This window comes from Aricia agestis, chromosome 22 (assembly GCF_905147365.1).
Source record: "Aricia agestis chromosome 22, ilAriAges1.1, whole genome shotgun sequence".
Classification (NCBI taxonomy): domain Eukaryota; kingdom Metazoa; phylum Arthropoda; class Insecta; order Lepidoptera; family Lycaenidae; genus Aricia; species Aricia agestis.
The window spans coordinates 1231333-1247167 of NC_056427.1; the positions used below are offsets into that span (position 1 = coordinate 1231333).

Below are 15835 nucleotides of genomic sequence, written 5' to 3' on the forward strand. Positions count from 1 at the left end.
AGAATTCCCGAATTTTGGGTGGAGCTACCAAGATTATGGTTCGCTCAGTTCGAGGCCACGATGAATCCTCAAAAACAAGGTGACGACTGCAAGTTTCAGTTGGTGATATCGAAACTCGGACGTGACGCACTCCAACGAGTGTCGGACATCGTGTACAAGCCGCCAGACAGTAATAAATACCAGGCACTGAAGGACAGGCTGCTTCAGGTATTTGAGGAATCACCAGAGAGACAGTTTCAAAGGCTTGTGAGTGAATTAGACCTCGGCTCGCAGAAGCCCTCGCAGCTCCTCAGAAAAATGCGAGAGCTCGCTCGAAATTGTCAAGCTAGTGAAGAGACGGTACAGAGCTTGTGGTTCTCGCGTCTACCTCCAGCGGTCAGAGCTGTATTAGCCGCTAGTGCAGACCAAAAACTGGACAACTTGTCGCCGATTGCGGATAAAGTGATGGAGAGTATGCACCAGACTTCCTTAACGGGCGAGCTGGCCAATATAGGATGCCATTCCGCCCAGGTGTCTGTTGATAAGGAGTTATGTACGCAGATGAACAACTTGATGCTGGAAGTAGCTGCTTTACGGAACGAGGTTCGAAGAAAACCGCGATTTAACTTCAGGGGACGCTCAAGATCAAGAAGCAGATCGAGGTATGGGTCTAACTCTGTGGCTAGGACCCCCGAGAGTCCTGACTGGTTGTGTCACTATCATTTCCGGTTTGGAGCCAGATCCAGAAGGTGCGAAGAGCCGTGCAATTTTAACAAGAGACCGTCAGCGGAAAACTAAATGAGGCGACCTCCGAGGAGACGGGAGATACATCCGCCGGTATGAAAAATTATCGTCTCAGTATTTATGACTGTAAAAATTCATTGAGTTTCCTTATTGATACAGGAGCTAATATTTCAGTTGTACCTGTGACTAAAGTTAGTAGATATTTTAAACGTAGAAATTTTCCATATAAATTGTACGCCGCTAATGGGTCAGAAATTCAAACTTTTGGTGTAATAAACTTAGAATTAAATTTAAACTTAAGAAGAGCCTATAAGTGGTCTTTTGTAATAGCTAACGTGAGTCAGCCCATTATCGGAGCTGATTTTTTGAATTATTACAAGTTGTTAGTCGATATTAGTTCAAAAAAACTTCTCGATAAAATTACTAATTTACATGTAACAGGGCCCTTGATCAATGGTACCGATTCCTTTTTAGTGAGCACTTTTAGTTTAGCTGACTCTTGTTCCGATATTTTATCAAAATATCCTAATATAACGAAACCTTATAATTTTAAAGAAATACCTAAACATAATGTCTATCACTACATAGAGACTACGGGGCCTCCGGTTCACGCCAAGGCCCGGCCGCTTCCGGCCCAGCGTTACGACAAGGTAAAGAGTGAATTTCAGCACATGCAGGAGGTTGGCATCTGTAGACCATCGATGAGCGAGTGGGCCAGCCCCCTTCATGTGGTGCCCAAGAAGAACGGAGACATCAGGCCGTGTGGTGACTACAGGCAGCTGAACTCCATCACCAAGCCCGACAGGTACCCGATTCCGCGGGTGCAGGACTTCACGTACGGACTGGCAGGTAAGTCTATATTTTCTAGGATAGATGTAAATAGGGCCTTTCATAATATTGCTATTAATCCCAGTGACATCCCTAAGACAGCGATCATCACCCCGTTCGGGCTGTTTGAGTTTGCTCGTATGACCTTTGGCCTATGTAACGCGGCCCAAACGTATCAGCGATTTATGGACAATGTGGTTATAAAAGGAATCGAGCAAATTTTATGCACCTCGGAAAACGGTAATAAAAGTAAAAAATCGCAACTCTTTTGTTATATCGATGACGTCATTGTGGCTAGTGACTCAGTCGAATTAAATAAAAAACATTTAGAATTATTGTTTGAACGTTTCGAAAAATTTGGTTTAACTATTAATGTATCAAAATGTGAATTTGCTAAGGATAGGATCGAATATTTAGGTTACGAGGTTTCAGCGAAGGGCATAAAACCTCTGAGTGAAAAAGTAAAGGCTATTATTGAAATGCCACGCCCTAAGACTATAGAACAGCTGAGAAGGTTTTTAGGAATGATAAATTTTTACAGGCTTCATATACCCCAGGCAGTTAAACATCAGAAGGAACTAAATAAATATTTAATTAATTGTAAGAAAAAAGATAAAACTGAAATTGTGTGGTCCACCTCCGCGATAGAATCGTTCGAAAATTGTAAAGTCAGCCTAAAAAATGCCGTTACCCTAGAGTACCCACTAGCGAGCGCACCCTTAGGTCTCATGACGGATGCATCGGATACTTGTGTAGGAGCAGTATTGCAGCAATGGAACGGAAAAGCGTGGGCTCCGCTAGGATTCTTTTCTAAAAAATTATCCGACACTCAGGTTAAGTACAGTACCTATGATAGGGAGCTACTCGCTATGTATATGGCCGTCCATTATTTCAGAAATCAGATCGAAGGTCGTGTGCTTTCAATATTTACGGACCATAAACCTTTAACTTTTGCATTTACTAGGGCTACGAGCGATAAAGAAACTCCGAGGAGAGTTAGACAACTATCGTACATAAGTGAATATACTACAGATATTAAACATATAACCGGTAGTCAAAACATCGTTGCAGATACATTATCACGTATAGAGAGTATAGGCAGCCCTACGACATTCGATTTCGACGAACTCGCCGATGCACAGAAACATGATACTCAGTTGACGTCCCTGCTATCGCGGTCAGATTGCAACGCGCACTTCAAACTGCAGTTATGCAACATTCCTAATTCTAATAATAAAATTTACTGTGAAACTTCATCCAATTGTAGACCGTACATTCCCGAACGTTTTCGAAAACTAGCCTTTGACTCTATTCATAATATAAGTCACCCGGGAATTCGCTTATCTCGAAAACTATTATCTGAAAAATATTTTTGGCCCGGCATAAATAAAGATGTAGGGGTGTGGGCTAAATCGTGTCTAGGGTGCCAACGTTCGAAAGTATCCCGTCACTCAAACTCTGAGCTAGGCGAGTTTCAAATTAGTGAAAAATTCGATCATATCCATATCGACATAGTAGGTCCCCTGCCTACAACTCGAGAAGGATTCAGGTATCTCATCACAGTCATAGATAGATTTACTAAATGGCCCGAGGCTTTTCCGGTAACGACTATCACGGCCGAGGTAGTCGCTAAAGTGTTATATGAGGGGTGGATTTGTCGCTTTGGTAGTCCTAAAAGGATAACAAGCGACCAAGGGCGGCAGTTTGAAAGTGATCTTTTTAATTCATTAATGAAATTTTTGGGCATTAAAAAATGTAGGACCACGCCGTACCACCCACAGAGTAACGGGATGATCGAACGGTGGCATCGTAGTTTAAAAGCGTCGATAATGGCGCGGCTGAGTTCTGAATCATGGAGTGACGAGTTATCCACGGTTCTGTTAGGATTGCGGGCGGCAATACGAAGCGATACTAACATAAGCGCAGCACAGCTGGTCTACGGCCAAGGTATTAGATTGCCAGGAGAATTTTACACTGAGACGCCGCAGACAAACCAAGGTGTACATGTATACCTCGATAAGTTACGACACACGTTGAGTTCATTGAAACCTAAGGCGAGTCTACACTCGAGCGCAAAATCGTTTTTTGTCCATCCTGACTTAAAGACATGTACTCATGTCTTTATAAGAAATGACGCGGTACGGCAACCGCTGGTACCACCGTATGATGGTCCATACAGGGTATTACAAAAAAGTGGTAAAGTATACACCGTGCAGCTACCCCAAAGACAGACTCGAGTTTCAATAGATAGACTCAAACCAGCGTACCTGATGACTCATCCGGTACCTGATCGCACTCCGAATGAGCAGGTAAGTTTAGCTAAGCAATTTACAAATAACGAGGGTCAAACTCCTAGTTCTGATTTTGCAAGTAAGTCATGTATGATGCAGCCCAAAATTTCCCGGCACGGTAGATTGATCAAACGGCCTGTTAGGTTTGACTTTGAGTAGGAATAAAAATAATTGTTATGATAGTGTGTACCTGCCCTTATGGTTTCTAAGGAGGCTAAACGTAAACGCTGATTCTAGTTCTAAAATTAATTAGCAAGTATTGTATTGTTGCGCAATAGAGTATATTGTCCAATTAATATAGTGTTATTTCAGAAATTGTTTCACATTTGTAATCTGTACTTTACGAGTTAAACATTGCTATATTCGCGAGCATAATGGGAAAGAACCAAAGTAAAGAGCAAGAGATCATAATTGCTCAAAACGGAGCGAACAGTGCATCCGCTCAACAAATTGCAATGGATAGTAAGATAAACCACGTGTACGTGATGTTGTTTTGTGTAATAGCAGCGGTGGTCATGCTGTACATCTATGTGCTGTACCAGCACTACAAGAAGCATACCATTAAGCTTTTTAATAAGCAAGTCGGATTATCGTCTCTTTCGTTTGGGCTGAGCCAAGGGGGAAATGCAAATCAGCGCCCATATACTGTGCAGCAAGTATAGTGAAAATACTGTGTTATATTGTGTCGCGCGTTTAGTGCTAGATAAGTTTTAAATTGTAACTTGTACGTGTATAACATTTTATGTTGTGTCTCCTAGCAGTTGTAAACTGATCCCAAGACTTCGGTCGTAGGGCTAGGTAGTATGCATATGTGCATGATAATTTGATAAACGAACTTGCATTCCATTGTAATGCACACTTTGTAATCAGTTATTATGATATAAGTAATATGATATTTGTTTTGTTATAACTTTAAACGTATACTGCACTATAATATGCATGTAAGCTGTGTCTAAGTACACAATCATGTCATAATATATATATATTTTTTCTTTCACTTGACTTTGTATGTATCTAATTTTTTTTTAAAAGGGGGGGAATATTGTAGGGGTATTATATGTATATTGTATGAGTATTGTTCATGTATGTAAACGGCAGTACGGCCAGTCATCGGGTGTAAGTGCGCGCGATTAGTTGCGCCCAATAAATATTCAATATATTATCTCTGATTATCATTCCCGTTAGGGGTCTCCTAAACTCGAAACGCAGCCTTAGAGTTTAGACTAGTCACATGTCTTATTTGTTTAATTACATTTAGAACTGCGGGGCTAAAATGGTAACATTTAGCAATTCCTCTCAATCAATTCAGCAAATGAATTGTCAAAACTGTCAAACTGACAAATGTCAAATTAGTACGAATTACTACAGTGCGACAAGGTTAAATATGAACGTGGGCGGTGGCGCTGCTCGTAAAGGAGAACTGTTAAAAATGTATGATGGCAGCGTTAGTTCCTTTTTTCGACACGTTCATTTAAAGACTTGTCGAGTTGTAGACATGAATTGTAAGCAGATTTGCATTTTGCGACTTAAGAAAAATAAATCATATTATGATTCTTAATGTGATTCTCCAAAGCGACCATTTTAGCGCCGCAGCTGTTTCATATCGCATGCATCGTCGCGTCACCTCTCGTTACGTCACGTTCAGGTGTGACATGACCGTATAGTATATTGTAAAGGATATTCAACCATCGCCTGGACGCCGTTCTTCTTGAAGACCACGATGCGCTGAACCTGCCCGTGCGGCGAGCTGATCGTGTGGATCACGTCCTGCAACAGACAGACAGACACAAATTTCATATTATGTATATAGAAAAGTACAGTACTATGGAACATACAGACAAGACAATCGTCAGCACATCTATGCTTTATATTATAAAGCGGAAGAATTCGTTGTTGTTTGTACGCGCTAATCTCAGAAACTACCTACTAGTCCAAATTAAAAAAAAACTGTTTTCTTGGATAGTCCATTTATCGAGGAGGCTATATAACATCACGCTGCGACCAAAAGGAGCAAATAATTAGTTGAAAATGTGGAAGAAAGGGCAAAAATTATGTAAATAAGTTGCGGGCAACAGCCAGTAAGAATATAAAAAGTGCAAACGAGTGTACACCAACGTTTAGACTTTAGGACATAATTTTAGTTTACTACTAAAGTCCTGTCCAGATGTTACCTCGGATACGGACATTCATTAGCAACAAACATCGAAACATCAATTCACATAAATCATCACCAAACCAAATACCCACTAACGACATTACCTTTACCGCAAAATCACCAATCACTTATTGATTTCACCAATAATCACCCCATCGATAAGGCTCATCGTCGCAATCGTCCCAAAACCCGCCGAGTGTTAAATCCCCCAACTTGGCAGGAACTAGTTTCAACCAGTTTTAACCGGTTCAAAGTAGTTCGGACCGGTTCTAACTGGATATAACCGCCTAAAACCGGCTTCGGCGGGGTTGCGGTGCAAAGTTGTGCTAATACTATAATTGTTATTGTAGATTGAGACGTGATTTACTCGCGAGCCGAATCAGATGATCTAAGATAATGGTCCTTCGAGCTTTGCGAGGTTCGAGTGATATTTATTAGATTGTTTGTTGGAATCTATAGGAATAGATCCCTAGGAAGGGATTAAGACTGACTCCTAGTTTTCGATATAGACTTAACGAGGTGGCTGATCGAAATCAAAACTAGCGGCGCCATATTGCAAAGTTTCACTTGAAAGACAGCTGTTTCACAACCGAATGTCAAAGTCACTCAAGTAACATTTTGCATTTGGTCGTTATGAAAACTATCAAAGGCCAAAAATTACTTTTCTTGACGATTTGAAAACTATTAGAGGCCAATAATTTTACTTTCCTTGAGGATATTGACATATTTGAGGGTTCCGTACCCAAAGCGTAAAACCAGGCCACTATTACTTAAATCGCTATCCGGACGTCCGTCTGTCTGTCACCAGGCTGTCTCAAGAATTTCATCATCTGGTAGCAATATTTATAGCACGCTATTCATTCTCTAGCAATGGAAGTAATATTATCCAAGGTCGAAGGGTCTTCGTATCCTTACAACCCCTATAGACCCTAGGGTCTGTAGGGTCAGCCGTGACCCTGGAGGTCACACGTGACCCTTTTGATGGCGTGTTATGGTTGTAGAGTGTTGATTGCAAGAACATGAAGGTCGTACGGCCAATAAAATTTGGTAGAGATACTTACGTAGAGAGTCCCGGGAAAGGACGCACGCACGCACACACACATACATACAAAAATCGTACAGTTTATCTCTATTGATTTTAAACGTGAATGTAGAGGATACGGCTATATTTGTTACGCTTTTGCGAGAAAACGGCTGAACCAATTTTTACGAAATTTAGCGCAAATGTAGGTTCCCTCTTGCTGCTAAAGTACAGAAACTTCTTTTGTCAATATAAAGTTTTGTGCCTCTTCTCAATATTTTGATCATAGAAACTCTTCTATTGTTGACATCTAAGATCAGCGTATATTCAAGCTATAAAATCAAGCTGACGATAGTACAGAAGGTAACCTGATGATACCCTTTCCTATTCCCAGTAGAATAATATTTTCAAAGGCTAAAACGTAGACGTATCATATCTACTACTTTTAGAAGTCGCATGTCATTTATTCTGTAGGATTGAATTTATAATATTCGCAAAAATTCTAATTCGTTACTTGCAAAAATATTTTAATATTATTTTAAATTGTCTTTTAACTAACTAAAAAATATGTGGTTACATTGGCTATTCAGAAAAATACAAAGTATAAAAAATATCTAGGACTTTCAATTTAAGTTATATCTACTGTAATCTCACCTAATCAATTGCAACGCGACAATTTTTCTAAAATGCGACGTGTCTCCACACAGCACGTCAACGGCCGGGAGGGTCAAGAAATTACATTATCCATTCCCCGACTCGACTTCTATCAATGGCACGTCGAGTCCAACAAGAGGAGAGTACGTGCGCTGAAACTAAACCAGTTAGGACCAGTTCCGACTAGTTTGGACCGGTAAAAACTAGATTTGAGCGGGACAAAACCAGTTTTTCCAGCTAGAACCGGAAAATACCGGATGCGACCGGCTCGGAGTACTCGAAACTGGATTTTATTAATCCGATATTTAAATTGGGCGCCAAAACGGACGTGTTTTGAATGGCGCAGTCTGTACAGATTAGCCGATTTAGTTTTCGGTGAATCGGTTTATGGGAAATTGAAAACTTTTATCGATAAAGTTTTGTAAAAAACTACAATAATGATTCTAAGGATATCGCCAACAGATTTCAAATCATAGAATAACTTATCGATTTAAATTAATAATGTTGCGCTGTCTAATCTTTGTGATCTACTGGCATTCAAAATACTAGGGATGTTTTACCATAATTCATTGAGATCAGTTCTGCAGTGCGTGAAAATATTATAACAGAGAGACAGACATACAGATAGACAAACTTTAACATTAATAACATTGGTATGGATAACCTCATTTCGATAAGCACAATAAAACTTAACAAAACATAAGCCATTACAAATCGGCCGTTTAATATCACAAAATCTTATGCAAAGTGAACGCCTTCAAAAGTCAACTCTCAATGGGAAAATCAGGCATACAGTAGGAGTTTCGGCACATTTTCACGCCACATTGGACTTTGGATAATATCGCTCCGATCGGGCGTGCGCTTAGATCAAAGAGATGTGATATGCCACAATCGGGGAGGGTCGCCAGAATAATATGGAAAAGTTTTAGAAAAGAAAACCATACTGCCCTAGAACAAATCTTTTAAATTACTATCAAGCTAATTTTTCGTGAGTAGCTTCATTTTGATAAGACAAACAACAATTACCTCTGCGAAAATTCTCGAAAGTAGTTCCTAAATATGGATTGTTCTATTTGTAGGACAATATTAGTCTTAAATTAACCTATCAATATACAAAAAATCAGCTAGTTAGGGTTCCGTTTCAGGGTTCCGTAGTCAAACAAGTTTTGTCGATTCCATCCCTATATCCATCTAAACAAGTTTCGCATTTATAATATTAGTTAGGATATCTCGAAATATGTACTGTTCTGCTGACCCTACGCGCCACAGGTTGCGCGGGCCGGCTGCCAAAATTCATACGTACAGATCGCACACAACACTGCGGCCCGGGACGCACACTTAGGCCGGCAGCATACACACGTTTTCCGTATTCGATTTCCGAATTCGTTTTCCGTATTAGGAATTGCGTGAGACTAGCGCAGACATGGGCGTACCCAGGATTTTAGCTAGGGGGGAGGGAGGATACCTGTTTCGAGAAGATGGTCAGTCTGGTATATTAATTGAAACAAAAAATCATGCACGCACAGAAATACTATCAACGCCCTCTGCCCCTTCCATGCAAGTACTAATTAAAAAGTGTCGAGGTCAAATATCGTTCTGTCTAGTCTCCTTTACGCCGAACGCGCGATAAGGAACTTCGTTCCAAAAGGTAAATAGCTTCCAGTGATTTGATTGGTTCAATATTTTGCAACCTCATTGAGACTCTTAGTTTAGTTTTGAATCGGGGGTTGTTTTGCTTAATTCAAAATAACATTTTTTTATTTTAAATTAAGCAAAATCTTTATTATATAGATTATCTAGCTCCCTGGAAAACCTGCATTTTTGCAGAGTTTCCGTCTTCAAATCCCTGGGTCACATGGTTTTTCAGTCTCTAAATCCCCGGTTACCGTCAACCACACCACCGAACCCAACCAGGTAATTACACCAACCAGCTCATAATATATTCCCTAACAAATTGGTACCCTAAGCCACTTGAGTCTAAAGGGTCTGAATATTTAAAAGTACCTTCCGATTACATGAAGGTAAGGGAAGGTTAATATTGTATGTGCCCGTAGTAAGGTGGCGTAGTTACAAACTTTTTTACCCGATTACGGATAAGTCAAAAGGGCAGAGTTTTTGGCAGTCTGTGCAAATGTAGACTATAGACCAGGGGTCACCAATTAGTTTCGCTCGGGGTCCATTTTAAGAAATAAAACGACCTTCACGGTCCGCACATAAAAAAATAAACAATGTAATTATGGAAATTACAAAGGTATTTATTTACAAATCAATGAGAAAAGTATCAATTTTTTGGTTGCTTGTTGAGTGAAATTAGTGCAAGCTATTTCTCATTAAATCCTGGTAAGTCGAGACCTAAATTTATTTTTAGCAAGTTCATCTTCGAACATGCTTGGTCCGCACACAATGGGTCGGCGGTCCGGATGGGGACCGCGGTCCTCCATTTGGTGACCCCTGCTATAGACCCTCGCGGCATACTACCGGCGGCGGCATGTACATGGGTCGCTAGACCAATGTCCGTAGAAAATAATAGTAGCCTAGGTAATAAATTTGCATTTTATAACAATTTTTATCGGCCGCAGTCACCAAAGTGTCCCCTATAAGACTTCGCTGCATGTTCGTCTGTCTGACACCATGTATCTCAAGAAAACTAATTCACAAATCAATCACAATTTAATCTTCGTGCCATATCTATACATTCGAAATCTACATTCAGTCCAACAAAAGTAAATTACTAAGATACGCGAATAATGCATTAGAAGATATTAGACAAATTGAGATATACGGAACAAGAGAAATTCATTATAACTAGGTGTTGGTTTTACACCTACACAGTGTATAATACGTATTATTCACATTATAATAATGTATATTCCCTTGTAAGACAAATTAAAGTATACTGTCGTGCAAAAAACTTTAAAAGATATGATTTTATCGGTGTTGTGCGCTTTATTGGGTGGGAACGTGAAACTCTCTACCAGACACGTGCCCTATAAAATCTCATAAGATGATAGAGGTAAAGATCGGTGCGGCGTAGCAAACGAAGTAACATCCCCCTCTCTTTCTCTTGTTCAAATTTTCATTTCCGATACTGCCGGATTGGGATCTTTTTGGAACGAAGTTCCTTATCGCGCGTTCGGCGTACAGGAGGCTAGACAGAACGATATTTGACCTCGGCACTTTTTTATCTATTTTAGTACCTGCATGGTAGGAGCAGAGGGCGTTGATGGTATTCCTGTGCGTCAATAGATGGCGTGTTTATTTTTTTTATTATTTTTTTGAGTGTATATGTATACAGGTTTTTTAACATAAGAAATAACTTCGTTTCATTTGAGTGTCCCTTGACACCTTACGAGTTTTTTTATTTTATTATAAAGCACGGGGCTGCAACAACAGCGTTAAATTTCCTAGTTACAATACGGAAATTAACAGTAAATTCAATAAAATATTTATTCTGATTTCTGACACATGAATAAAAATTAAAAAAGTAATCATACATTCGCTTAACATACTTTTTCTCTACAGTAATGATAATAAAATATATCACATCATAATTAAAGCACAGTGCTTGGCCCACATCACACAATCGGCATAAAGAACCGGCACAAACGTAATTCATATCTTGTACGTTGTACAGCGGCGTTAACGATGCTTCAACACGTCATAATAAGCAGCAGGGCCGTTTATTATGCAACGCGGTGTAACCGTGCGAATTAGGATGAAACAAAACAATATTCTTCAATAGAGAGTCTCATACTAGCTGGGCAATTAGAGGGGAAAAGAGGCAGAGTGGCTACACGATGGACAGACGCAATTGTCAAGGCTGCTGACTGCACATTCCAGGAGGCACTGCATCAAGCCAAAAACAGAGACAAGTGGAGAGCCCTATCCCGGAAAGCAAATTTTGGTGATCACGTCCCTCAGCCATGAGGATACGACTAGGAAGAAGGAAGAAGAAAACAATATTATCATGCACTAAGATATTGTATGCAACTTGCTCATCTTATTTATCGTGTGGTATCCGTAGAATTTCAGTGGTAAACTATGAAAGCCTATGGTCCTTTCCTTGATCTTGAGCAACATAATTAATTATTCTCACGATAAATTGAAACAAAATCCTTTAAATGGTTAAGGTATAAGAGGGAAACAGAGAGGCAGACAGGTGGACGGCAAACAAGACAGACGAAATACCTTAACGAAAATTAATTTTGACAGTTTTCTATAGAATAACACACTTAAGGCGACGCCTTGATAATTTGGCTGTAGCGATATCGCTTTTTCTCAGCAATTACTAAAGCTAAGAAATTAAAGTTCATTGTCAGTATTCATCATGTCTTTGTCTTTGAATTACCCATAGCGTAACACGATTGGTCAACTGTGATAAAAACAGAATATTCAATCAAAAATACCTCTGTAAATAGGGATTCCTATTTTGCCAACAGAGGAGAGTGATTTAAGCTTCCAAAATTTGTACATAGATTGGTTCAAGCATACACTTTAATTTGCCCATATCTTATATGAAATGTATTTATGGTTTTTAAATTACGCGACAAAAACCATTTTGTCGCTTACGCCCTTTCCATTTTTCTGTTCCATTGCTTATTTTCACAAAAATTGCGAAAACAAGCAATCTAAAACGTATCCAACACGGTTTTTTACTTTAACGCAGCGTCACCTTAAGAAGAGCTGAAATGTTAAGAGGATACACCAGGGGCGAGAGAAATTGAAAATAGGTATTTGAAAATGTATTGCTGTCTCACCAATTTCAAGTCTCCTACCGCAGAGCGCGATAGAGACAACACGACAAAAGTGCTAATAAAAGAACAGAAAATCTTCGATTCGTTGTCCGCTGATTCCTTCTCCAAAACTTAACCGATTTAAGTACTTTTTTCATTAAAAATTGAAGCAAGGCTTGAGCTGTGTTCCTATGTTTTACTTTTTTGTATATTTTAGCCAGTTTTGTTTTCTGGGTGTTTGAACACAGAGGAAAATCTTGCCATTTTTTTGGGTTTTTGGACGTTCTTATCTTTTTTAATAATAAAATTATGAAAAAAAAGAAAACATAGGGACATGCTAATAATGGCCATAGATATTCAGGAAAAAAATCATAACTCTACCGGAATTATCCAGGGAGGAAACAGGGGACAGCGTTTGTATGGAAATACGGCGGTGTGGACTCCTCTTAATGGGGTATACTTTGAGGCAACTTCAAAACATTATACTCCTCAATCTCAAACCTGCTAAAGACATATCTTCGCATATTTCCACTTTTAAACGCCAACGGTCTAGAATGGCAACTTTCGACACCTCCACAGTCGCAAACTCGCAACTTATCGACATGAATTCGTACATTTTTCAACAATACCTCGTCCGGGGCCGACAAACGCCGACATCGATACATAATTGTGCATCCCTCGACTGCGCGCGTCTTACAAATCGCGACCGGCCCGCTGGGAATTGTATGGGGCGTAGTGATGTGCGCGTAAAGTATCGAATATCGATTAATGTAACATTTTATATCGATTTTCACATCCAATTTCTCACATATCACCGACATTCAGCGAGATCAGTCTTCTAGATCGTGTACAACTATAGGATAGCTCGGCAGAAATGCGCTATTATGATCGTATTATGATTATGATGTCTAGAGGAGTAAAGCTGACAGCACATTTCTCAGCACCATACGCGCCGTATTCGTTGAACGCACCGCATTGTACACGAAATGCGACGCGTACGCTGCGGCCTGCGGACGAATGTGCGAGGGTGTAAAATGCGTCGGCCCGTGCGTGCTGATAAATGTGCGATCACCTTAATCGGCTGGAGCATGGTCGTCGATGACAGAGAAATGATATTATTGACATCGTTTCTGTCAAATTTTGTTGCTGGTTCCAACACCATGCCCATGCCTTCTCAGGCAGACAGCCAACAAATGGTTGGTTACCACTGTAGAAGAAGATCCTAGATTTTTCTCCCCGGGTTAGTTTTCGAACCGATGCGATGTGGACGTTAAAATATTTTAAATAAAATGAATTGTTTAAATAAACTTGAATAACCATCGATACCACTTTTCCCATCACTAAGGCAAAGTTAAAAGTTATAAGAATTGTTGGATTGAATTGAAATCTCGTAGCGACTTGGTGATTGATGAAGGAGAGGTGATTACACTTGTATACTTGTATACATTGTCGAAGTTCAATAAATAATAATCGGCCAAGTGCGAGTCGGACTCGCGCACGAAGGGTTCCGTACCGTTATAGAGGAAAAATAGGCAAAAATTTGTGTTTTTGTATGGGACCCCCCTTAATTTTTTGTTTAATTTTAATATTATTCTTAGATATTGAAGAAGACATTATAATTAAGGCCTTTGTGAAAATATCAAGTGAGGTAGGCACGTTGCCATTATTAATATCGAGCAAAAAAGGCCAAAAAATTCACGTTTGTTGTATGGGAGCCCCATTTAAATATTAATTTTATTTTGTTTTTAGAATTTGTTGTTATAGCTGCAACAGATATACACAATCTGTGAAAATTTCGGAAATCGGAACTCTAGCTATAGCGGTTCTTGAGATATAGCCTGGAGACAGACAGACGGACAGACAGACATCGAAGTCTCATGAATAGGGTCCCGTTTTCACCCTTTGGGTACGGAACCCTAAAAACAGACGATTTTGATGAAATATGGTATAGAGCGGGCAACACCTTAATTTTCTTTCGTCTTTTTAAAAATCATTAAGGGCCTGTTTCACCACTCTCTGACAAAGTGCCGAATGGGCTATTCACAGCTTTTTTGACAGATTCTCCATACTTCATCTGTCAAGTAAAGTGGTGGATAGCCTTATCAGGAAGTGGCGAAACAGGCCCTAAATGTACTAGATACTAGGTACCCGCAAAATTTGCTTATCGCGCGGGAACAGTTAACATTTCCGGAACGAAAACTGTACTCACTGTCTTTTATCTTGGATTCAAAGTACGCTATACCACATTTCAGCAAAATCGGTTCAGCGGCTTGGCCGTGAAAAAGTAATTGACAGAAAGACACACTTTCGCATTTGTAATATTAGTATGGATTTTGTATCTTTTCATTTCGTTTTGTGACAGATTCAAAATGAATGTTAAATTGAGTTCATATCGTCTATGGTAATTCAAAATGGCGTCGTTTTGATTTATTACCCGCGTTTTTTGCGGACTCACCGTCGAATATAAATCATCACAGACACACATACACATACTCATACACACGGATTATTATGTAGTGATTTATATGATGGAGTTATATTGGACCACCCTGATGTATTGGTACATATTTTGGTATTTGCTGTTTACATTTTTCGAAGTGAAAAATTACTATAAGCGGCGTCGTACACTTTTTTTGGATAAGTATAAATTGATAAAATCGAATCAGGACACGTGGTAGATCGAAAATCCATAAGAAGAACTGGAAGTAGACATAAGAACATGGTAGAATAACAAGCGTACTGAGCAACGCTTTATGACAAATCAACAGATTTTTTTTAATTTCTACCTTCGAATCTAAAATTATCGAATGCAAATTGTCAAAAAACCCTCTGTTAAAGTAAAATGTCAATTACATTTTTAAATTCCCGCGCCTTCTTAAGTGGGCGACTAATAAAAAATTTTTCGATTTTATAATTCATTTTTATACTTGAAAATGAGCTCTGAATTGTTTCATTTCCTAAAATTAGATACTACATTATATTTCCAAGAATTCGACCTGAGCAAAAATACGATATCTTAAAGTTTTCTCGATAGAAAAAAATCACAAAGATGCATGTAATTTTCACGAATTTTTCATTTATTTCCATAACCGTGCATTGAACTAAGTTAAGACATTGTATAAAATTCTATCATTGAGAAACCGACCTAGCGGATTTTTAAAATGTTGTATATTTATCGAGTTAATGAGAAAAAACTAATTTGGCGATAAATCCGCGTCGTCTTTTTACTCCTGGCATAGGAAAGACGGGCGTGAGTATGAAGAGAGAAGGACGTTGTTTGATTTTTTGGGTTAGTCGCCCTCTTAATATTATTGTTCATAGTAATTATTGATATATATGATCATATTGTAACTTATCTGTGGCTTTACTCTATGATCATACAGGGTGTCAAAAGACCGCTTCCGATAACTTCGTGGGGTTATTATAGGGC

The 15835-nt window shown here is 39.2% G+C and overlaps 1 protein-coding gene across 3 annotated transcripts in view; it reads right to left on the reverse strand.

Moving 5' to 3' along the window:
- LOC121738135 (heterogeneous nuclear ribonucleoprotein L) overlaps positions 1–15835 on the reverse strand; it is a 445663-nt gene that overhangs the window by 76192 nt on the left and 353636 nt on the right. For all 3 annotated transcript variants that reach the window (XM_042130016.1, XM_042130015.1, XM_042130014.1), the window contains exon 3: positions 5524–5609. In XM_042130016.1, the coding sequence (XP_041985950.1) occupies positions 5524–5609 (86 nt within the window). The remainder of the gene's footprint in view (positions 1–5523; positions 5610–15835) is intronic.